Here is a 27,071-nt window from a genome sequence, read left to right as displayed (position 1 = left end):
TAAATAGAAAAAAATCAGAAGAAATTTTTATTGCTGGCCATACTTACTTTCCTTTCGACAAAATGTTCAGTCGGAATACTTAATTCTTTTTAATATTCGTAACACTTAATTGAAATCAATATTTAGAAAGTTGCTTGTAATTTTGGCTAAGAATATGAAAGTGTATATTTTAAATTTTAATTATGTTTAATAGCAAAATAATACCACACGGAAAAACTTAAGCCAACAAGGTCGTAAAAAATATTATTCTAATAATACAAAACCCTGAGTTACATTTGCGGCAAAACAATAATTGCTTTGGGTGGAATGGCGCGATTATTTTCGTTTTACGTGTGTATTGAACTTTTCCAACGAAGTTCCAAACACGTAATAGAAATTCGTATTTCTACAATATCTGAGTTCTCACGTCTACATTGAGAACATTCCTTGAATCTCGATGACAAAGCCTACTCGAGTAAGGCCTATATTACGCGAAACAGTACGCAAAGCATCACTCGCTAACATTACTTGACATTCGACGATTTACATATTGTAATTTCATTCCAACTTATCATATTCATGTAAAAATTTACATACAGGCTTTCAATTTATATTGAAAAATTACAATTAAATACATTTAACACTTTTTCTTCAAACACTCTAGGAAAATCCTTTGCTCTTTTGACAGATGGGAGTTACAGGTCACGCCTAAACTTATCTCTGAACTTGAGGATTTTTTTGCCTACACGAAAATGGATAATCCCTACGTCAAATATTCGCGGGAAAATCGATATTTAGGGATCCTTAAGGAAACATCGCAATTAAAACGCCTTTTATTTCTTCTTCTTAAAGTGCCATCTTCTTTCGAAGATTGGCGATCTTTATGGCCACTCAGGCATAATAATATCCAAAAAAAATGTATGTGATGGTTTTCCGTTGCCTTTCACATCGCTGTTTGCTAATCCTACCAACAATACGACTGAAGACTGTGTGACAGGCATTCTAAGTTCCCACTCACTCAGTCTACTACCTAAGCAGCTACCTAAGCCCGATTGCCTCGCTATGTCTTAACGTGTCTACTGGATCTTTGTAGTATTTTCTGGAAGAGCCTTTCCTAAGGTCTCCCCACACCTTCTAACGCTGTCGGTGTGTGATCATGGACTACTTGGAGCACCGCTGTATCTTACGGTCATTTCATAAAAATAAAACATACTAACATGAAACAGTTTTGAATGTTGGAACAAGGCTAAGACATAATAAAACAAAGTCTAGCTTAAGTATGTATTGCATTGCCAAAAGTAATATTATCTATGGTAACATCACTACTAATGTGAGGAAGTACAGAGAACGTTACGTACACGACAACAATACGCCGTACGAGAGAAATGCTATTGTCTATGGAAATAAAAAAGTAGGAACTTACATGCTAATTGTCGTTGTAACGTTTTAGAGCTTCAATGATAAATATATCCGGAACCGGAAAGGCTTGTAAATTAATTTAATTGTTGAATAAAAATACATACATACTTACAAAATAAATACCCTTTTGACTTTTCAAGACAAAAAATATTTTTAGTTAGAATCATAAGTTTCGGACTTCATTGCTATGAATCATAAAATAAATCATCGAGTCCTTCAAGAAAAGAGCATAATAATTCTTAAAGGCCGGCAACGCACTTACGAGTTATCTGCCAATGTGCGGTATAGACGGCGGTAGCAGTTTATATCAGATGAGCCTCGTGTCCGTTTGCCCCCTATTGTTATAAATAAAAAACCCTCAACTGTATAATATTAGTATATATATTTAGGAAGATTTTCAAGTGTCTAGTGTCGATCAACATTCAGAGTAGGTACCTACCTCATAATCGTTATAAAAACTGGATTTAATTGCGATAAATTTTAGAGTTTCGCAATGATTAACACACCTTTAAATACCTTTCCGATTTTAGGCTTGTCCCGCTCCTTATAGATCTTGAGAAAAAAATCCGATTTTTTTTTTCTTGATCTTGATATAGATTCAGAGTCGAGACGTAGCGCATAGAAATCCAACAAAAGTAGTAATACTCAGCTTAAGTCTAGACTAAAGATAAGATTAAGAAACAGACTATGTCAAACTACTATATATAAACGACTATGTATAACGTTTTTGACATACAGGAGTTATTGTTCGCGCTAATTCTCCTTACTAAATATCACTCTCAATTTTATTGAATTTGATGTGGTTTTGGTTAAAAAAATCACATTCATATTCGTATTTTCCTTAATTGTTTAATTCTCTATTAACCGTATACATTGAATATAAAACAATTTATTCAGAATTCAGTATATAAAGCCTATATAACTAAGAACTATGTACCATAGGTTCGTCGAATTCTGTTTTACCAGTAGAATACATGTTATATACATAAAAAATTCAAATGTGCTTCCATTTTAACATTATATATTATACACATTTGTGCAAAGTCACGTATGCCTATTAAAGATACTGTTAAATTATATTGTCCACACATTGCTAGGAATGTCGTTCATCCTAAATTGAGCCAGCTCTAGTTGTTGGAATGTAGGAACGAAACTGGTTACCAATTTGATGAGGACCTTGGGTAACTAATATACAACCTAACTGCAGCTGTGCACAACTTATTACATTGCTATCACTTGATTTCTATAACTCAGATATTATAATTATGAGGATTTTGATATTTTACACCTCACCAAAGAGGATGTTTTTAAAGTTTTTAATGAGGCGGGAAGACGTTGACTTTGTTTAGCAGTAACAAGTTAGCTTTTTCTTTTAAAAATTAGGTATGGTAGGTAGGAAGGTATAATGGTCATTTGTTTAATGTTACATTTTTCTTTTTATTTTTTTTTATTTTATTATTGTACTTACTTATGTTATCTGTTTCACATATATTCTTTACCTACCTATGTAATCTGTTTTGGCTTTGTATATAGTCTAACTGTTTTGTTTTATAATATGTACGAGTATGTTAGTTGTGAGATTACTAAAAATAAAAAAAAACTGTTCAAAATCCACAAAAAAGTACCACGCTCGCATTTATATTATAACGAAATATATTAAACATAAGCAGTGCAGTGTTGCTAGTAGCTTCAGTGCGCGACTCTCATCCCTGAGGTCGAAGGTTCGATCCCCGACTTACTCTATGTGCGCATTTAACATTTGCTCAAACGGTGACTGAAAACATCGTAAACAAATCGGCTTGCCTTCAATCCAAAAAGGCGACGGCGTGTGTTAGGCACAGGAGGCTGATTACCAACTTTCCTATTAGATTGACTAATGATCATGAAACAAATATACCCAGACCTAAAAAGGTTGTAGCGCCACTGATTTATTTTATATTAACCATAATAATAATGTTTTATGTAACCTATTTTTGGCAATAAATAAAATGTTTTTATCTATAAATAACAAAATTGATAATAAAATTTAAACATTATAAATTAATTTTGACACAATATGGTAGAATCTTGCTGTAATATATCACAAGACTTAAGCTTACAACCTCGTAGGACGACATTTTTAATTACTGTCACCAAAGAAACTCTTCGTCTTTTGTCTTTGGCGTCTTGAATGACATTCCTACCATTTTCGCCCTTAACGCAATGGTAATAGAGTTCATCATTTTTTCCAGACGTACGTGACGGAGAACACCGCAGATATCAACTCTAAAGCAATCCTTGAGAGCCTGAACAGCAAGTACTATTTCTACACGAGGACGCGTGGCTTGTTCCGAATCTGTTATCCCAAGGAGCGACCTCCTTCCGGTGAGTTTTAAATTTTTTTTTCTTACAGCAAACTATTAAGATTTCTACCAACAATTTTGACAGATAAATGAACAGTGTTGCCAATTATATAAATTTTAGAACGTTGTTTAATGCTTAATAATATCATTTATATATTAGGTATGATAGAATATATTTTAAATTGTACTTAAACCATGCCAAGGCGTCAAATGATGATTTTACTTTAGACAGAGTCAAATTCCGTGTACCCATTATAGTTGTAAATTGTATTTTACGATTTCAAAGAATTTAGTCAGTACGATGAAATGGACAGTGTTGCCAATAATATAAATTTAAAATTGTTTAATACGCACTACTGTAGTGGAAAACAAATATAATCTTTATTTGGTAGTATAGATTATAATTTAAATTGGTCTTAAGGGGATGTCAGTGCATCAATTGACGATTTTACTTTAGACATAGATATTTAATCTTTGTACCCATTATAGTTGGGAATTGTATTTTATGATTTCAAAGAATTTTTTACTAGTAGAAACTAAAGATTTTTACCAAAAATTTTAAGTAAAACCAAAATGTGAACAGTGTTGCCAATACTATAAATTAAAAAATGTTTAATACTTACTTAAACTGTCGCTGAAAACAACTATAATATTTATGGTAGGATAAAATATAATTTTTAATCTTATTTCTATGTACCATTGTACCCATTATAGTTGTAAATTTTATTTCAAAGAATTTTCCACTATAAGCAATTTAATGTTCAGTTAACATTCCTAGTTACGGAAGTAACTACGGAATGTATTATGGTTTATATGTTAATAAAAGTTAAACAATATTGAAATATTCAGCTATGTTGAACACGATATATTTTTTATCAACCAGCCAGGCGTATATAAGGGGGGAAGTAAAGGGGTTAAATAAAATGCCGTTTTAAAATGTCAAATGAAGCTCGTAATATTTAGTGGTGCGAAGTTTGTGAATCAGTAAGAAATTTTGCTTTAATTTTCATATTTTGAAGATTCTCATAGCAAAATGTCTCAAGACAATATCATATCTATTCAAAGTATACAATAATAGTTAAATTCGTAAATCGTTACGTACATTTCGTGACTGCACACGGAAAAGTTTTCCTTAGTTTTTACACAACAGTGTTAATTATTATACATACGTGAATACTATAAAAACATTGTAAGGCCAAAACAAGGTCTGATGGATTTGTATAGCAATTTTGGTTTATATCGTTAATTTTAATTGAAATCGATTTTGTTATTTTACACTAGATGGCTTTGATATATCGCGTTAAAACAAACCAAACTACTATAACTATTTATACTTAGTGAACAAACAAGATTTTTTTTAAATGAAATTACTATAAAAATACAGACGGAATGTAAAAAGCTAATCAAATCTTAACTACTGAGATGGATATATATGTATTAGAATTCACAGATTGATATATGAATTTAAATTTAAAAAAAAAAGGTTTGTTAAGCACTTATCGCCTATCGGGTACCTCATCCGCCTTACGCGAATGCGTATTCTACAAATGACTAAATAAAAACTATGAAAAAGCTGTATTTTGAGAGTGTAATATTTTTTCAAATTTTATGTTCACCGTAATTCTCATGTATTTTAGAATAGATAGATTGTAACTTATTATTTATTAACTTAAATAAATAAATTCTCATTTCAATTCACTCTCAAAACATACATAACTATAAAATGTATTTTGAATCTGTATCAAAAGCATGTATGACTCGACATGCAACAAGTGTTTAGATTAATTGCGTTTCATGGCATTGATTTAACAACTATTGGAGCGAATAGTGACTTGTAGAAGTCTAAGAGCGATATAAGTGAGAAAAGCAAATTACTGTTATGTTTGATGCTATGATTACTACGTACCTCCATTTCTCTTTAATTCTGTTACACGGAATGCTGGCCATTAAGTCCGGCCTTATTTTGATATAGATGTTCGATGGTGATAACAATTTTTTTACATATTGTACATAGTAACCATGGTAACTATCTGTAGTACACGTTTTATAACAATATCGTTGTAATATTTGTGATTAAATCGCAATGACACTTATTAGTAAAATGTAGACTTAATAATTATCCAGTGGCGTTACAGCTCTATTCTTGGCCTCAGATTGCTTTTCTCGGTAATTTTTCTTCATAGACTAGTTGATGATCAGCCTTCTGTGTCTGGCACATGCAATGACATTGCCTTTCCCGAAGGAGCAAGTGCTTATTGCGCACAAAAAAAATCCATTGGTCCTTAGGAATGAGGATAGAGTAGACTTGTAAAACACAACATTTGTTGAGTATTTTTTACAACAATTCCACATTAAACATTCAAGGATTATTAAAAAAACATCGTAAATGTATACAAAACAAAGAACATATGCAAAAACATGTAACGATTGTAAACTTCGTTCTAGTTAAACGCATACTATAACCACAATTTTAGTATTAGAGTAGTGTTGGCCTAGTGGTTTCAGTTTTAATCCCCGGCTGTGCACCAACGGACTTTCTGTCTATGTGCGCACGTAACATTCGCACGAACGTTGAAGGAAAGCATCGTGAGGCAATTCTTATGATTTTTTGTCTGAGAATCGGCTACTATATATATCTTTTATAACCCCTAAGTGATAATAATCGGTGTCCACTCTAAAAAAATTGTTTAATTTTTTAGACAGATTTTATTTGTTTTTTTTTATAATACCTACAGCATACAAAAATTCATACAACCCTTAATTTTCATCTACCCTCTACGATCAACCCCTATGTTTTATTAGTTAGTTAACTTATAACCAGAACTCTGAGGTTTATATAGAGAAAAATCACAGAAAACCCTAAAAAGTTTTCATTCCGAAAAACCGAACAGTCTCTGGGCTGGCTAGGCATTAAGGAGAAACGAAGTTCGCGGGGTGGCTATATATAAAACAGAAATAGAATACGCAGGAATAAATTCACAGCATAAAATAAGAATGAAAGTGGCTGTTGACCTTTCCATGAGGCCTCTTCAATGTTACTTGCGTTTCCGTTCCGCTGGGTCACGCTTTTCGAAAGTACGCGCCATAATTACGAGTACAAGTTGAGAATACCGCGTCCTTAACAGGTTTGGTGTCACTTTTCAATGCAAATATTTGGGACGATTTTATTGCTCTATGAAGGTCTAGGCTATGCCATGAATACGTGGCATTCATCAATTATAATGATCTTTCATAGGAGGAAGCGATTTTCAGGGCCGTGTGAGGATTATTCTTGAATTGTTAGTCATTTTAAAGTCACTAGTTTGCATATTAATCGCCACCAAATGCTTTTGTAATTTTGTAATTTGCGTTATTGTTAATATTATTTTCGACTTTCCAGTACTTTACACCACATAAGGTAACTTTTAGGTGGTCACGAAACATTTTACTATACTTGGGTACAGAAAAACGTTACGGCGCGTTACATGGGGGGGGGGATACTTGACGTATCTCAGAATCTATAGATTGGGAAAATAATTTTATAATTATTTCAGTAAAAAGATTTATCAAATTGTTTAAACGACTTTTCTGGAATTCAAATATCATTCAAAGATAGAAAAAACAATACTTGAAAATCTTTTGCTTTGTAAAGCTTTTGACAATAAAACCTACCAAAATCTTGCCTATATGACTGAGAAATATTTGGACATATAGAGAATAAATAGAGAACAAATATAGATAAAAATTATAATATATTAGTTTCTCCAAGCGATAAGAAATGCGTGAACATTAAACAACTACAGATGTACGTGATCATATCTAAAAAGAGATAAATCATGTTTGTATCGACTTTAATATAGATAATTAAGACTGTTGCGTGTTTTTACGATTTCTTATATTTAATCCTCTCTATTAAAGAGATCAAACGCTTTTAAACTTTAGGGAGTCCTCTTCTTGCATCCTGTAAAAAAACAATAGACAAAACTTAATATTTAAATTTATTTATTCTACCTTATCTTATCTAGTTATTTTGAGAGAGAAAGACCGAGAGAAAGAGAGAGAAAGATTGAGCCTTTTAGAATTGTTATCATTAGGGAGAGTAATACTATTTTTCTTATTATCCCTTTGTATTCTCGAAGTCTTGTCTTAACAGAAATAAGAAGAATAGGATATAACATTGAAGAGGATAGTGAACATATATTTTGTTACTTCGGTGAAAGAAAGGGACGCTTAGGCGTAGAGTTTCTTTTAAAGAGTAGACTGAAACAATACATTGAGAGTTTCATTCAAAATTCAATTCAAAAATCATTTATTCACGTAGGTAACACAATGTACACTTGTGATTCGTCATTAAAGAAATAAATATTAATGCTTCTAATTTTATTATTATATTTATATCAGAACGAGTCTACATTTTAAATTTCAGTACAATTAATTTAGATTTGTCTATTATCCAAGTCCATGCACCCACTTCCGAAGCAAGCGACAATCAATTAGAGAAAATCTATGTACATAAAGCTACGAAGCACTGCCATAAGAAGAGTTTATATTCTCGAAGTCACTAAATGTAAACTATTTTTAACCGCAGCAGAATAGACAAATATTATTCAGCTATAAAATCAACCCACAGCTTACGACGTCATGGTATAAACGCGTAATATGACCGTGATAATATAATGATATTAACAAAATTTGTTGAGGTAAGCAAAAACCGTCACTATTCAATTTTTTTTAAACCTTGACCTCTACGCCTATTAGTGTTTAGTACAATGCAACGGTAGTCATTATCTAAGCCCCAAGACAATTGGAATTGTATGGGGCCTTCCTCAATATTTTATTGGGGACAAAAGAGTAGGATTTATAGACACGTTTAGGCGCGAACTATCTCACATGTGTCAAATTGTCAGTCTTGACACCTGTCAAATCTGGGAGAGTTAGCTGACATTTAATTTGATAATATACTGACTTATACTATTGACGTAGTGTTTGTAATGTTTTCTGAAACTAAGTATAGAGTTAGGGCCTCTTTTTTTTTTTTTTTTTTTTTTTTTTAACGTCAGGAAATGCTTTTACGCATATCCCTGCTGAATTTTACTCCAGCAGGGATTATGTGGGACTCAGACATAATATTTACACACCTACCCACTAAAACCTGACGGATGCCTTCGGCTCGCCAAAGGGCGGAGGCAGGTAACAGCTGTGCCCTATCCTTACCCCCGCCAACTACTACTTACTTATTCTTCTCTTACTATAAAGGTAACTATGAGGGGCCTCATAGCCTAGCGGTCTTATTAAGTGGCAGCTAAGTGAGGGGTACCGGGTTCGATTCCCGGTTCGAGGGCAAGTTTTAATTTAATTTAAATTTGTTCTCGGCCTTTGGGAGGGTTGTGCGGTACCGGGCGATTGCTTAAACCGTAGATGGAGGGCACGGACGAATTTCTAAGGCAAGCAGTGAGTATGCTACCTAAGGAAGGAGACTGTGAAGGTTTAGAACGTAGCAATACGTTCTAGGCCGAGGATGGCAAATTACAAGTGCGAATTATAAAAATCTTATACTTGACACTGGCTAATGCACAAACCGTGCCAGAGCCATAAAAAAAAGTATAGAGTTATTGCGAATAAAATAATTGCGAAGTAGTCCGTCTGACAATAACAATTGACAGTTTACACCTCAAGAAGCCCTAGTCACTTCGTCATACTTGGTTAATTGTATGAAAGTGGCAGCTTAAATGACTCAAAAATGTTCTATACCTAAATGTCAAAATAACGTGGGTATGTCCATTAATTACGATGTTGTCGTTTAAAACATTAATAATGTATTCTTGGTTGATAATTTAATATTGCTTTCATATTTCTCCACTAGCGTTCATATCTTTGTACTAGACTAGACTTTTCTATGGAAGTATGGAAAACAACATTGAGACACGAGAATTTTGTATATTACATAGATTAAAAACAGCCATACCATTCATGTTCTTTGAAAGTGGTAATTAAAAAGAAAAAACTAGCTATTTAACCATACTTAAATAAGGATTTATGATAGAAACTGGTTGAAGTTGAAATGAAAGCTTCGGTCAAAAGCCTCTCTTCTGTCGTTATATATTACTAGTTATATATTTAGTCAAACTACATGGCCTCAATATTTCACCTTGGGGACATTGAGCAATCGTTGTAGCTTGCATTAATTCGTCTCATGAAATCAACGCAATGAAAACGTGTGAATTGCGAGGGCAATTGTATCATGCAAATAGCACACCTTATAAAAGTAACTTGATTTAACATTATATAATAAATAAAAACTTATCATTTTTCATTTCTCGGCTATCGTCATTATATGTTGAATTGACGTAATATATTTCTTGGTTATAATCTCAAAATCACCTGCTTCATGAGAACACCCCTACGGTGTGTATCACGTACATACCCTCACTACATGATTGCAGCTCCTTACAAACGTTGTGTAAAAAAAATGGCGATTAAAAAGAGTGGCGGAGAGTTTATTGCCAGTTTTTCTCCTCCGTTCTACGCCCTTGATTTGAGAACTGGCACTAAATGTAAAATTAGAAGCATTAATATGTATTTCTTTACTGACAAGTCATAAGTGTACAATGTGTTACCTATATGATTAAATGATTTTTGAATGTGAACTTGTACACCATCACATAGCACAGCCGAATTATGTTTTACGTATTTCATAAGTTTAATTGATTTTTTCCTTTCGTAAACATTTGAACCTTTAATGTATTCCATCTTTAGCTATATGTTTAGTATAATTGTTTTTTCTCGTATATAATTTATGTTAGTTTAATTTTTAAATTATCCATTATATGAACCTACTTTCTAACTAGAAAACTACTCTGCTGTCGAGCGTATGAAACTTCGTGACGATATTCGTAATAACTAAACGATAAAGATGAGTAAGATGACAAGACCGATAATATCGTTCTCAGGCGATTAAGACTTTCTCAATCTCATCCATGCTTTGTGAAATCTATACTAACCGGTTCTGCAATGACCGAGCAAGGAAGAGCCGCTGAACTAAGCGAATACACATATGCCCAGAAATCTAATCTCGAGATATGTAGAACCTCCTATAAACTTTGTTGGATTTTGAAGTACAGACCTAAGTCGAATTGGTTCGGACTACAGTGGCGTTTTTATCATGCTTGATGCTAATTCTTACATCTTTCAAATGGTGACTGCATTTTGACAGTTCGCGCTGTCATGTCTCTTTGACAGATGTGCTGCCAGCAACTGCGAAGATGTCATACAAGAAAAGAAATAGTTAATAACTTTAATACCTGTATTTGAGATAATAGTACACTGCCTGTCTTGGCCTAGTGGCTTCAACGTGTGACTGTAAGTTATTTAACCCTCGTACGGTGAAGAGAAACAGCGTGAGGAAATCGGAATGTCTTAGACCTAAAAAATCGACTTCATAAGTCAGGCACATAATACTAATCAGGGGGCCTTATAGCCTAGCGGTCTTATTAAGTGGCAGCTAGGTGAGGGGTACCGGGTTCGATTCCCGGTTCGAGGGCAAGTTTTAATTTAATTTAAATTTGTTCTCGGCCTTTGGGAGGGTTGTGCGGTACCGGGCGAGTGCTTAAACCGTACATGGAGGACACGGTCGAATTTCTAAAGACAATCACGAATTATAAAAATCCTATACTTGACGCTGGCTAATACACAAATCGTGCCAGAGCAAAAAAAAAAAATACTAATCACCTAGAAAAAAACATCACGCAACAGATACAGAAATCTGAGGCCCAGACCCAAAAGATTGTAACTGGTTTAAGATAAAGGTTAAATAATTTGTTATTTTAGAAGTTTGTATTGTCTTAAGAGGTTTTGAGTTTTCATTCCTACTGAATGTAGTTAAGCGAAACCTATATTATTTGGTTTAACAATAATTGTTCCCCATTAAAGTACACGCTTTATATTAGCTTCACCTGTATCTATGTATGTATGTATGTAACCGACTCCTTCGGATTCGATTTTGACCCACTTTTAACGGACAGATTTAATTTAAACTTTGCGCACCTGTCAAAGATCGATGACAATGCAATAATCCGAAAAAAAAAAAAAATTAACTAAAAAATCAATAATCGTTTAAAAAAACTAGAACACACGCTTTTAAAGCACATCAAACTCTGTGCCATATTTTTCGTCTATCGAGCAACCCACGCTTTTTCACAATAATACCAGTATTTTTTGTTCATTACCATTTTCAGCCTAAATTAGGAATTATTTTTCACTTTTTAGTTAGATGTGCTTTAAAAGCGTGTGTTCTAGTTTTTTTTAATTATTATTTATTTCTATAATTTTCCTTAACTTGATCGTTAGAACGTGTCCCATAAATGTCAAATGCTCTTAACAGATAGTGTACCGTTACTTCTTTAATGACTCACGGAATAGTTACGCATATCTAATCCCAAATGCAAATCCACTTTCGAGGTGAATCTCGATAGAAACGGGATAAGACACTCACAAAATAGCCGCACTAGATTTTTCAAGTTCAACGTAAAATCTCTTAAGACAATACAAATTACAACCTCAAAGTAAACTTCTTAATATTAAGTTTAATTTATAAACTACGAAATCATAAATATATATATAATATGATAAATATATCATAAATATATATATAATAGGTTGACGACTCATTGGTCTAGTGGTTAGTACCCCTGACTGCGAACCCATGGGTCCCGGGTTCGATCCCCGGCTGAGACGAACATCATGATGTGATGAGCATTTGGTGTGCTTAGGTCTTGGGTGTTTAAATATGTATTTATATGTCTATCTATCTATAATATGTATGTATATCCGTTGCCTAGTACCCATAACACAAGCTTCACCAGCTTAGCATGGGACTAGGTCTTATGGGGTGAATTGTCTTTAACAAAAAAAAAAATAATAATATATTTAGTACAAGATCAATTAAGGACACATGACGGTACTCAACGGACTGTTAAAACATACCGTGCGCTGGAGTTGACGGTGCTTGATAGATTAATATATTATAAAGTTAGAAACGGTAGTTCAATAGATCTTTAATATAACAGGGTTAATAGATTTCTGATGAAACGGGAACATTCTACGCCTCCCGTGGGTGAGTTTCATTAATTCAGTATGAGACACATTAGCCTTTGTTTTAATTCGTCACACAGAATTTCGTCTTGATATTTTAACTGTAATTTGCCAAAAAATTGCTCTTAAAACTAGATTTAAAGAAAAAAAAACTAGATTTAAGTTAATAGTTAATATTTGGCAAGAAAAAGCGTACTTTGTACAATGTTTCCAAATACATAAAAACTCGTTGGTAACATGTGCATGCTTGTTTTGAATAAAACCGTCTTCGATCTTTAAAGTCTTTTATTATAAGTCTTAATACAACTAACTGGACGAGCTTAAAGAAGTTTCTCGATACAACAATATTGAGGAACACGTCTAAAGAAGTTGGCGATTTCCATTATTCGGATAATTAGTTTAAATTTTTTTTAATACTGTATATATAATATATAATCATAACAATGAATATACAGTATTTACAATTTTCTTAACCTACATAGTAATAATAAAAATAATTAAAAATTGAAAAATAAGAAAATTAAAAGAAATCTAAAAAGTTAAAGGTATAAATTTATCGATTATTACTACACAACTAACTATACTGCGTCAATCCAACATATATATGTGCATTCAAATCCAAATTCATTTAATAATGTAGGTATGTACAGATATCAAAATAATTGAATTCAAAATTTACATTCACTTTAGGGCGTAGAGTGAGCCAGAACTGTCAAGAAACCATTCTTATTCACAATTTTAAGGTTTATTTGAAAATATAAGATAAGAAATTGCAGCCATTACACGGTGTTTTTCCTCTCCGAACTCATAATTTACCCAAATCATATGAATCAATACGATTATACAAAACTAGAGGTTTTCTTCAGGTGAAAATTCTCAAGGAGGTTACTAAAGAAACGCATTTCCGTTGTATTGCAATAATAGACTGCTCAGCCTACATTCACATAATTACAACTTGTGATCTTATGTAAGCGACTTGCAATCAATATCTGGAGCAGGCTTTCTTATGAAAGTCTATGCAATTCGCATGATAAGAGAATCATTTAAATCTATGAACTATTCGTCCGTCGTTCCACAACTGAGCGTTTCTAAGGCAGTTTTTGCCGCGTCTTAGGGTCCTTCAAGAAAAGAGTGTATAAATTCTCAAAAGGCGGTAACACGTTTGCGAACCTTCTGACAATGTGTGTCTATGGGCGGCAGTATCACCTAACAAAAAAAATTGCCACCTGAATTTTTAAATAGCGTACTTTATAAAGCAGATCAATGTTTGCCCGATCAACAAGTAAATTTTTATTATGTACTAGCTGGCCTGGCGAACGTCGTACCGCCTAACAGTCGATTCTTTATTTTTTTTTAAATACATATTCTGCTATTCGGGACACCGGTCTAGTATGTAGTAAGATAAAAAAAAGAAAGTTGATAAGACAACAAATACATTATGTCTAAAAATAAAAATTTACCTTCCCGGAACCCCTCCACTAACACTTGAACTTTATGGTATGGTATTAAAGTTCAAATTGACTTTAAATATTATAAAAATATTCTTTGATATAACGTATTCAGTACACCTTCACGGTACGCTAGCCGCCCAAGTATTAGTTACAACACTACATGTGTTTGGATTCTCCAGGGCCAGCTGTTGCGAAACGATTATTATCATATAATGCGCATAAAACAGGAAAGCACATCCGAACTTAAGAAGAACAATTAATTCAGCAAGGAATAATCTTTTGACTCTATTTCATCGGCATCACCTTGATGACTGGAAACTAGCGAATTTGCCGTCTGTTTTATGTAAAGAAGTAGAATTTTTTTCTATATAACAGGGCAAACGGGCAGGATCGCCTGATGTTAAACAATACCGCCGACCACACTCACATTGCCAGAGGGTTCGCAAGTGCGTTGTCGGCCTTTAAGAATTGGTACGCTCTTTTCTTGAAGGACCCTAAGTCGAATTGATTAGGCAATACTTCAGTGGGCAGCTGGTTCCACATTGTGGTTGTGCGCGGAAAAAACAGCCTTAGAAACGCTCAGTTGTGGAACGACGGACTTCGAGGAGACGGGTGGACAACTCCTCTGAACACTCTCCGTGGTAAATGCATTAGAAGATGCAGAGAGAAAAATGATGATATATGCCTGACAGCGTTGACGGGTCTAAGATATCCCTATAAGTACATATTTGTGAATTGTACTTACTAACAATGTAATAATAGATAACAGACACCTTGCAGTTATCCTTAAGCTGTAATTAATAGTATCACATGCAAACAAACAATTGAAGTGACATCATGCGCCTCAAGTGATTATTATAATTCATGGCTGTAAACGGAACATAATAATATATGGCCTTGTATTCTAAATATTTTGAGTACAAAGTTGCTTTGCAAAACAGCGCACTGATATGATATAAATTCATTTAAAAAACGACTTCAAAATTAAAGTATTAAATTACAATATTTTTATTTGTATTAATTTTTCAGAATTAAATATATAAAATGTAAATTAGTTTTTTTTTATATAAAATGTGTATGAAGATTCTATAAGGCTATTTTTTTTAATTTATTATTTCATCCAGGTGGGTTCTAAAACGGATGAGCTGTGCCTGAATATATGTTATATAAAAAAATACATGTAATTAGTTTCACATATTGTTTTTACTGAAAGTGAGTTAAATAGTAATTCACAGCTATAAACAAAGAAACATAACGCAAATACGTCCTTGGAGTTTGTTCTGTTTGAGTCCAAGTTGCTGAACGAAAGCTTTTTCTGTATTTTCAGTGATTTCAATAGAGACAGTCCAAGCTCATACCTTCTACTAGATTAAAAAGATAATAAGGAGTATTCGGATATTTACTGAATAATAACAGCCATAGCTATACAGAGTCGTTCATTAAGAGTTAATGTTTACTATTTATTTATAGTTATAATAAGTACTATAGACGCTATCGCAAGCTATAAAACCATTATGTTATAGCTGTGTTTTCAACTCATGCAGCTGCAGCTGAGTTTCATTATCGGACGTCAAGGCAGAATACAAAATACCAGCCGTATCATTTTGACATCCGCCGTTCCACAACTGAGCGTTGCTAAGGCAGTTTTTGCGTCGCACCACCACTATGTGGAACCAGATGCCCACTGAAGTATTTCTAAACCAATTCGACTTAGGGTCCTTCAAGAAAAGAGTGTACCACTTCTTAATAGGCCGGCAATTCACTTCCGAGCTATGACTTTGACTGTCTCTGGGCGGTGGTATCACTTAACATCAGGTGAGCCTCCTGCCCGTTTGCCTCCTGTAACATAAAAAAATAAAATATTAGATTAGTACGATGACTCATCGATACAGTTATAGGTTTCAATTCAGTTTAGTAGTAAGTAATACTATTTAAGTATAAGATAATATTACTGCGTCATTTATAATTTTGAAGTTTTATTATTTAATGCAATTACTAAATTTCTCGCATTCGCAGGTGTTTACTGCGTTCATCGGTCTATCATTACATAGGAATTCTCTTTGTTTACATAACCGTTCATTAACTTTGTTCTTTGTTTTACTCACCCAAACATACCATACAATATTACGTAAACATAATAATGTACCAATAATATACAACAATAGCTGATTAACGCTGTTCACTTATAAATATAAAATTATTCTTCAAATTTTCGCTAAAATAAACAAGAAAAAAATTATTTATCTTTAATCTGATGTATTTAAATAGAGATTATTGAATATGAATATCAAAAAATAGTTTGCAAAGACTACAAAAACGTACTATATATTTAAATGGTTCTTAATAATTTATTAACGATTACTGGCAATAAATAAACCACGATTGAATGAAGAATACAATTGAGTCTCGAAATTTGTTAAAGAAAATTCCTAATAGATGCATTAGATAGAGATATATTTCCTATTAAAATAATATAAATTTATTTTTGGGTAATAAAGGTATCAAAAGTAATGTTTTAAAAAGTTGTCAGTTTCGTATTCGCATACATTGTGTTTCGAACGTCTTAAAATGTTTGTGGTGTCTTAGTCAACAATGTACTTGATAAAGTGTGATAACGCTTTACGCAAAATACCGTAATTCCGTTTCTCGGACATGCCAAATGAGTTGCGGTTAGCTGTTCAACAAACAAGTAGAGTACGGAATAATTGAGTCATACAATCTTCTAGATTTCCCCTTACACATTTTGTTTAAAACCGTTGTTCATAGTAATTAGTTAAAATTGTTTTTCACCACATATATTTTATTAATTAGTATATTTTGGGATTACATTATCATTACAATAGATACAGAGAATATATTGTATGTTATCGATGTTATATTATAGGTACATAGGTTATAATTAAGTAATATATTATCGTTGTAGCCACAACCTAACACTGCCACTACGTATTTCTAAACAAGAATGCAGTTCTTAACAAGGAAATACGCCGAATCATTAAACATTCCTTGCCGCACTTGTATTTCTACATTCAACGTTCCAAATACGTACAATTACTCGTTAGGACCTTTTAAAATATCGGAAAGTAGCGAAAGTGGCAACACAGGAATTGGCGGGAAAAACACATGGCGGCCATCTTGTTTTCTTTCCTGTCATGTATTGTTATTATTGTTGAAATAACCATTACGTAGTAAGTATCCTTCTTCATTTTCTAAGCAGTCATGTGAGACGTGGGTAAATAATACGGCATCACGTAATACATTTGTATGTAACGCTAGTTATAATATCTATAAGGGTATCGTTAACTTGAACATTATGTAATTTAAAAAAAATCTTATGAAAGTCGAATAATTCGTCGTTTGACTTTTGCACATAACCTTCTATTTTAACAAAACTTTTAACAATTAGGATGAGTTTTGATCACACTGAATGTAAAATACAGTGAGTGGGATGACTAAATTATAATTTTCACATTTTATCGAAATAATATTAAAGAAACCTTAGAATTTCACTGTCCCTAATCGTATTTCTAAGCAATTAAAAGCATTAATAAACATGACACAATTTACATAAGAGAAAATTTAGAGATTTTATTTACTGTTTATTTTCAAAAGCTCAGCAATAATTATATGACTATTCAATACTTTTAATGATATAACTTATGTCATTTAATAAAATACACTTGAAAAACTTTTGTGGAGGGGTATTACATTTTCAAAATACGTCAAAAACTTTAGTGACAGATGACATTTAAAACGGCATTTAAGTTTTAAGAACGAAAAAACATCAGGCGAGCGCCATCTATTGACACAAATTCTATTATTAATACTAGAGTTTACGTTTGCTATAAGTTATAACAGATACGCCTTTAAAATAGTGTCAGACTTGCATTATACCTTTCTGGCTAACACGTTAACTAGATTAGCATTGTTTTAGAATGTCATACGAACTAGGCTAATTCTAGGCCAGATCTAAATCAATAGAACAAGTGATTAACGGTACCACCTGTTTAAGTTCAACAAGGACGCTTTGCAACTTTCTCCGAGGCGTCTTGTTACCGGGTAACCTAATTCTTTATATTTGGGCGAGGTCTCAAACGTGATCGTATGCGATTAGATTAATTTTGTTTGAAGACGGTTTGGCCTATGTTAATATATAGCTAGTATTGGAGCTTAGGTGTATTCAGTAACACTTGTACAACAATACCTTATAAAATTAATCGGCAAATACACCTCTACGGCTCTACCTACAGATGCGTTATTACAATTACGAGAATTAAAACATATATATACATATTGTAATAATTTTTCTTATAGTAATGACAAAAATACTTTGTACAAAATCAATATTTTTACTAAAGAGATACACATGCGACAAAAACATCACAATTTACAACTCTTGGCACATAATATAAATATCATTTGAGTAAAAAAAGATTATTTCACAGGTCATTTACTTGTTCCAATTGGGTTACTAAAATGTATTCTTTCGGCTGATTCATAAACTCATTGTCCATTGTCAAACCGGTTATGCAAATGTCATACCCAATGGATTGCTAATTCTGAATTATGAACTAGAACAATATTAATTCTATTAAAAGTAGGGAATACATAGGTATTTCAAAAGAAATATTAAATTTGCAGGAAAATACTTAAAATAAAATTATATGGGTTAAAATTTCTTTGTAAGTATTTTACGCACACTAGTCAAAACGTCAATAGTCAAGATATAGTGTCAAAAACCTTGATTTTTACATACGTCATATTACGCGCCAAATCTTGACACTGAATCATAACTTTATATGTAATCTGTCAATCCAGCAAGTATCGATAATCCATAGATACAAAATTTTGAATACATTAGAAACCTCAACGTACTATGCAAATGCAACAAGCGGAGTCCTGCATTCCTTTGTAAGTGGGTTCCACAATGCAGTTATCTTTAGAATGTATCTGATTGTACATACAAAACAATTTTCGTTCGACTCGGCCGTTTCTCTACTATGAGGCAACAAGTTAAGTTCGCTTTTATACCTTTTAAAGATAAATATTATTGACTTAAATCTATACTGAGATCTATTTATAAGCTCTAAATTGGTCTTCACTCTAATGTATGTTCACTATAAATTCGTTATTACATACTTGACAATCAGTTAAGCGCGTTTTTCGAATTTACGAGATTATTGCAGTCGTACCAAGTATCGCAAGCCCTCAGTCATAACAAGGTCAATTAAAAAAAAATTAAATGCATTATTGCCGAACAAAGCGGCTATTGACATTCTGATATAAGTTCCTAAAGGTTTGGAAAGGTAAAACCAGAATCGAGTGACTGTAATTATAAATTAAATTTGCAATCAATGACTAGTTTCGTCCTTTACGTCACGTGCGCCATACGAAACTGGTTTGGCCAGTTAAGTTTATTTAAATAATCATTTATTTTTCGTCAAATCATTTACGTCTGTAGCATTCACTTTTCCAAAACACGAAGATCCTCAAACCTCTAAATAACTGAGACGCAATACAATAAAAAATATTTCTTTATGTTCAAACTAACAAAATTTAACATTTAATTTATAATATTACGTACTTTGTTTCGTGACGCAACGCGTAATTAACAATTTTCACATGCAATTAACTAAAGTAATCCGGATGTTAAATATCCGTTTTCTAATATTTAATTTAATAACATATCGTAATTTGGCTAGATTTTGCATGGTGGCAATATTTAGTGGGAAATAATCCAGAACATTGTGCCCTCGCTTGTAGGTAGCTCAAGAGGTTCTACTTATCACAGGCAATTGTAGCAATGAATTTGGTGTTATTTTTTTTGGTGATAGGATTGGCGATTAAAAAGAGTGGCGGAGATGCCAGTCTGCTTGCCCCCTCTACTGGTAGTAAATGTAAATTTAGAATAAATTTAACATATTATCTATTGACGTTCATAAGCGTACTCGGTTACCTACATGAATAAAGTTATTTCGAGTTTGATAAGGTTTGAGTTTGGTTAGGAAAATTGAGTATACTACGCTCCGTTCAGGGATCGAAACCGATACCCCAGAGAAGGAAAGTCAATAATTTAGACAACAAAGATTAACTTTTGAATGCGTTTTTATTAAAAATCCATTCTTGGAATCTTTGCGTCAGGCGGATACTATTCGTAAGCATTATGACTCAATAATTGGGTATTCGTAAATACATAATTTATCTTGCAAACGTAGATGTCATTCACATTATTATAAAGTACGAGCGAAAATCTTTGCAGTTTTATAACAGACAATTGTCAAAAATATCTTCACAGAAATACAATCAGAAAAGCATATGTGCAATTCACACGTTGTTATGTTATTTTAATATTAACTATTTTGATAGAAACTACATTGATTAAACAAGTTCTTATAATTAATACTATGTAAATTAGACTTCTTTCACTATCTAATTGTAGTATTTTTTCTTTAAATTAAGTTTTTATTTCAATTTTAAATTTGAACTTGTAACTTTACTTATCAATCTTTAATTTTGATAAAAACTAAAATAATTAAAGTTTGAAAGTCGATGAAACAAAAAAGCGACAGTAAAAGGAGGCAGACACATAAATTCATAAGATTTAACGAAAAGAAATGAGATAGGATGCATTATACAGTGTATAAACTTTACTATCGCTTTTTCGTTTCATAGACTTTCAAATGACAACGATGCTAAAGAAGTTATCACTTCAATAACAACTGAATGATTTGTATTACAAAAAGCATATACAAAAACAAGATACGTTGAACATTAGCAGTTAATTCATGGATTTTCAAAGCTATATTAAGATATAAACCAGACGCAAATATCAATCCTTAACAAAATAGTTGCATAGTAATGCACCAAGCACAATGGAAAAAAAAGTTCTCATTCAAGTTCAAACATTATCTCTAAGACATACTTACTCAGAATTCTACCCCAAGCCTTTACAAAAATAAAAAAATGTGTGCGTGTACTAAACTTACGTGTGTACACCACACGTAAGAAGTGAAACTTCTTTATGACCTTATTTTTCGAAAAATGATCTACTATATGCAACTTTACAGAAATTGGTTAAATAAAGTTAAATTAGATAAAGTTTAACAAAAAGCTTATATTATTATAGACATGAATACAAATACAATTATTTCATTTTAACTTATTACTGTACTCAAATGTAGTACTAAGATTATTACAGAATTTCATTAATTGTAATAGAATTATTAGTATTACTATCATTGTTATCGTTATTATATATTTTTGTTACTAATGGCTTCGAATCTCTTCGGATCAACCGTGGTAGGGACAAGAAAAGATGGCGCGTAACCGAAAAATGTGACAAATGTGTGTAAATTTTTTTCCAACGCCGATAAAGAAGTTTGACTTCAAAAAGCAACATGGCGCCTAACCTGCTACAAAATTTCTCCCATACGTCGATAAAGAAGTTTCACTTCAAAAGATGGCGCGTAACGGAAAAATGTGACGCGTAACGAAAAAATGTTACACTAAATTTTTTTCCAACCCCGATAAAGAATTTTCACTTCAAAAATTTACATTCGTTCAAATAGAAGGTTACACGGTTAGTAGATTATAGAATGGATACACAATTTCGTAAGTCCTTGCAACAGCAAAGAATGAAGTTGCAATTATTCGGCTGATATGTATTTGATTAATCGCCAAATATTGCAACATGAGACTCGTTTGTACATTTAAATGTCATCGGATTACAATCTACGTGTGATATGTTTTTAATGTTAAGTTACTAAGGTGAGGTTTAGGCGGTAGGTTCTGAAATCGATAAAAATCCGTTATATTGCCAAATATGTCAAAAAACCACAAATCTTAAACTAAACGCAAGTTTAATAAGGTTTCGTTAGTTTTTAATTAAATATTATATAAAAACTTTTTGTTCAACTCCATATCCCAACCTAAAAATAGCTTCTATCAACAACCCAATACCTTAACGCAATGTGCAAATTCAAAATAAAAAAAGTAAAAACTAAATTTTTAATTTATCAATAAAATGTACGTTAGTTGTTTATTAAATGTTACTTTCAATTTAAAACACCCAGAGTTTTTTGTGAACCAAATAATTAAAATTATATTTTTTCATAACATTAGTTTTATTGTTGAAAATCAAACTTATTGGTGAAATATCCTATTCCAGTTGAGATCTACCTATCGCCCGTGGAGACGCACTGCAGCAATGTGGATTACTTCATACCAGACGAAAACAACGAGACCAGGGGACTATCTGATGACGCTATGAACAGGTATAAAAAATTTACACTATACTTTTTATAGGGACAATATATGGAAGGGCCTCATAGCCTAGCGGTCTTATGAAGTGTGCTAGTGGCAGCTAGGTGAGGGGTACCGGGTTCGATTCCCGGTTCGAGGGCAAGTTTTAATTTAATTTAAATTTGTTCTCGGCCTTTGGGAGGGTTGTGCGGTACCGGGCGAGTGCTTAAACCGTACATGGAGGGCACGGTCGAATTTCTAAGGCAAGCAGTGAGTATGCTTCCTAAGAAAGGAGACTGTAGGTTTAGAACGTAGCAATACGCTCTAGGCCGAGGATGGTAATTACAGTGGTCAGTAATTCAACATTCCTTTTGTCCCGGTAGAATGCGACAGCGACCCCGGAGCCTCTGTAACGCGGCTTTGTCGGAACTACTCGAGGTGGTTTTAGTAGGTATTGCCACCCAGTCTCTGAATAGCAGAGATTTTGGGTCGAGTCCCACATACCCCTGTTCAGGGGATGCGCAAATGCATTTCCACCTCGGATATATAAAAAAAAAAAGGGACAATATATGGATGAATTTAAAAAAACAATTATAGGACAAGTTAATTTTTGTTACCATCTTTTACAGTATCGCAGATAAGAGTATAATTTATTAAAACTTTTAGAGAAAATGTTACCACAACAAATTATTAATTCTGCTGTATTATAAATTAGCTGTATTACATATAAAAATATGATCAGTAAAATAATCTGGTCTCTAATCATAGAATATTTCAATCATATTACAAGGGTTGAAGGTATTTTTATTTGATTTTCATTTAACAATTTCAGGTTGCACATGGCCCGATCCACGGTGGCATTGTTCATGGTCGGTTTCTTTTCACTCTTCATCGCTTTCTGGACCGGGGTCGTTGGCTGTTGGAAGAGGAGCCCCGGAAACATCACTGCTACAGCTATTCTTATGCTTGTCACTTGTAAGTATTTATTATAATATATAATTTAATACTAGCGGACCCCACAGACGTTGTCCTGCATGATATTTCAAGCGATTAGGATATTAAACAAAGTATGAAAGTAGTGCAGTGCCATCTGCCGGGCTGATTTGTGAATCTAAACCATCCGGGGCGCCACCCAAACGCATACAAAAAAAAACATTCAAATCGGTCCAGCCGTTTAAGAGGAGTTCAGTGACACGTACAGTATAATTATATATATGTAAGCTATCCTATCCTTAAAGTTAGATCAAACTGCACACGGCGTGCAAATTTGATTGAAATCGGTTAAGCAGTTTAGGAGTCCAAAGCAGACAAACAAAGTGACGCGTAATTTATATATATTAAGATATATCATTAACTATTTGATTAAAGCGTTTATAAATCCATACAGTATAGAATTTATTTTGATGTGTTGAAATTAGTTGGTTTTAATAACTAAAATTGAATAAATATCTGTCTTAAATAGTTCATTTATGGAGGGACATAGCATACATATATCACGCCACATTAATGTGTATACAGTATTTGAGAAAAACGTCAAAATTTCGGTGGACCCATCCTATGTGAGAACCCAGAGTTAGTCGACTCAATCAAATTGCTTCCTTGCCGAGTGATATGTTTCAACACATAACTTCAAAAGACCATATAGTTGCACTTTTGATCTTATATCTGTTTTGCGTTATGAGTTTCATCAAAATAAAAGCATTCGTATCAACGTCAGTCAACAGCAGTTCATTTTAACGGTAATTATGCATATTAATTCAAAAGTAGCTGTGTCTACTTACCATAAAGTAAAACTTTCTTTCCTTACCTATGTAGAACAATAAATTGATAAACCGCGCAGTGATGGTCACGACCAACGTGGCAGGACGTACTCCATTGTTATAATTTCCAATAGAAATATGCTATTACCGATAGTGATCATTTATTAAAATAAACAATGTTTATGTCTTTGTTTATACGTGATTTTTATAATTAGAAACATAGCGCTAGGTTTAAAAACAACAATATATCGTGTACACACTTATATCGTCGGGTAATGTAATAATTAAGTTAAATTAACGTAATGATTACATTTCTCGTCATTACATAAACATTTTCGTTGTTCGTCCTGCTGCTGTTTTCTTTTTACTATTGTATTATACAATTAATTAATAAGCGTATTATTGTATTACTATATTTTCTCATGTTAGTAAATGCTGTAATGTTCATAATGAGAAATGAATATCTTAAGCCGTAAGATTATATAATGACTTTTCGGTTAATTATGCATAAAACGAATAGAAAATAATTTTTCGTATATAGTTTGATTTTGTGATAGTTATTTTAATACATTCAAGAATACCGCGCGTTCTGAGTGGGGTTAGTTCGTTCACATGTTGCCGCTAGATGGCGCTCGTGTCACAAACAAATATCACCTCAGATTAAAAAAAATACCGTTCAATCGGTGTCCTAAATATAAAAGAATAACTTTAATGTCGTGTATTCGTTTAATACGTCATAATATATCGAAAATTTTATGCTTTCAAGTCAAATTTTGTGTTGAGAAGTATAATTTCTACACAAAATTACTAATAAATTATTGCTATTTTCAGGTTTATTGTCCGCGGGCGCAATGGCGTTGTGGCACGGAGTAGAGTTCTACGAAAAGGAAAAGGTCGTCGGAGAGGAATATTACCAGCAATGGCCTAACGTAAGAACATAATTACGCCAATATTACAGTAAAAGAACAGTTTTAATCGTACTGCAATAACAATTGAGTAAATTTAAAATGATAGTGTCCTGTGAATATAGTACAGAGAACCTTTTTAAAGAATGCTTAGAATACTACTACTAAACATTTTTGAACTCTAATTTTTTTCGAAATATACTTTGGTCGATGATTTTTACACCTTTCTTTAAAAAACCATTTCGTCTTTACGATAAAAGGCCAATTGCTAATTTAGTCCAATTTTTATTAATATCTGTATTATTACGATAATTAGTTTTGGTTGGGCAGACGATTTGACGGCTCTCTTACCGCACAGATTAAAATTGGTTATCTTGAAGGTATGAACATCGGATCTGTAGGATTTCACTTATGTAAACAACAGGTATTGAAAGACAACTCCTCGGTATGGTACGATTGGTCATACATCCTGGCCTGGTTATCTGTGGGCGTTTCCTTCGGGAGCTCCGTCATTTTCTTCTCAGCAGCTGTTTGTTTGAGCAAAGAGAAACGGCGCGAACAGCAGAATAACGTGCAGTACATAATGCCAGGTTAGGCCGCCATATTGGACGCCATCTTGGTGACTTGAATTAACGCTTGGCGGTTGAAACGGTCTAATTTCGTTGTTTCGTGTATATCGGTTTATTGTTTTCATATAAGTATTCTATTTAATTTCTATTATTATTTTTATTTATTTACACTAATTCGTGTTAAGCGACACGGCATATTTTACCCTAAGAATTAATCGTATTAATAAGAAATACTAACAAAAATGCTTTCTTTCTTTTCATGTTTCTTCCGAAACGTGCGTTTGGCGACTGATCTGCGACCAAATAATCGCTCCTCGCTATATTTCTTAATATCTGGTTTACGCAATACTAACTCGCTTACTGATTAACACGGGTGTGTACATAACTCTATACACGACTCTTAATACTTTACGAAATCTTTTACACATTTATCCATTTATAATAAAATACATTTACACAAATGTTTTATACATAAACGCACACGACACACGGTATAAACCAGATATTACGAGATAACAGTCGTATCTGGTACGACTGGTCGTACATCGTGGCGTGGTGCGGCGTGGGTCTCTCTCTGGTGTCCGCCATTTTGTTTTCGTCGGCGGCCATTTGCTTGAGAGGCGAACGGGAACGGGAGGAAGCACTTAACATGCAGTACCTAATGCCCGGTAATGCTTAAGGCCCTGACTTTCATTTTTATCAATATAACAATAGGTTCAGATTTTTGGCCAATTGAGATCATCAGTTTGTAAATATTTTTGGTGATGTGATAAAAGGGTGCATGCATGCAGTTAAATTTTAACATAATTTTTGTGTCCATTTTGTTATTTGATGTTTTTTGACATTTTCTGTTCCATTGGTCATTTTCTAGGTGGTAATTCTCATTTTTTTTATCTAGTAATTTATATAATTTAGTTACAAAATTGTCAATAACAACTCACTGTTATGATAAATACTTGGTATAAATAATCCATTTAAAAGAAATTACAGTTTTTTTGGTTAACTATGAGTAATGTCAAAGGAAACAAATTATTTATCAATCATATTTATTTACTAGCTTCCGATACAAGCGTACTAACGTATTACGATTTTCCAGTGTACCCCCAGAAGCAGCAATACGCATACGCCGGGTACCCTCCGCCCCAGGCGTACCCGGGGCCGTACTACCACGGCTCCCAATACGGGCCCTACAACTACTGAGCATGTGACCAGATGAGGGAAGAGGCGCACTTCGCCAACTCCCCCGCCCCGCAGGCACCCGCGCGCAACCCAGCCCCCTCCCACACTTCCACTCTCGAGACCTTCAACTCCCACCGCCAGATCAGAAGACCCCGAC

General features: G+C 33.1%; 1 protein-coding gene across 2 annotated transcripts in view; it reads left to right on the top strand.

Annotated features, from left to right (window-relative positions):
• Positions 1-27,071, top strand: part of LOC125056860 — a 36,925-nt gene extending 9,854 nt beyond the window's left edge. The window contains exons 2-7 of one of the 2 annotated variants that reach the window (XM_047660177.1): positions 3,630-3,762; positions 22,428-22,533; positions 23,334-23,476; positions 25,093-25,190; positions 26,238-26,403; positions 26,832-27,071. In XM_047660177.1, the coding sequence (XP_047516133.1) occupies positions 3,630-3,762; positions 22,428-22,533; positions 23,334-23,476; positions 25,093-25,190; positions 26,238-26,403; positions 26,832-26,935 (750 nt within the window). In that variant the 3' untranslated portion in view covers positions 26,936-27,071. Of the gene's footprint in view, positions 1-3,629; positions 3,763-22,427; positions 22,534-23,333; positions 23,477-25,092; positions 25,191-25,590; positions 25,757-26,237; positions 26,404-26,831 lie in introns of both variants that reach the window. The other variant, XM_047660178.1, reaches the window with a different exon arrangement.

Source organism: Pieris napi, chromosome 15 (genome assembly GCF_905475465.1).
Source record: "Pieris napi chromosome 15, ilPieNapi1.2, whole genome shotgun sequence".
Taxonomy (NCBI): Eukaryota; Metazoa; Arthropoda; class Insecta; order Lepidoptera; family Pieridae; genus Pieris; species Pieris napi.
The sequence above is the reverse complement of the archived record's forward strand: the minus strand, read 5'-3'. Positions and strand labels throughout refer to the sequence as shown.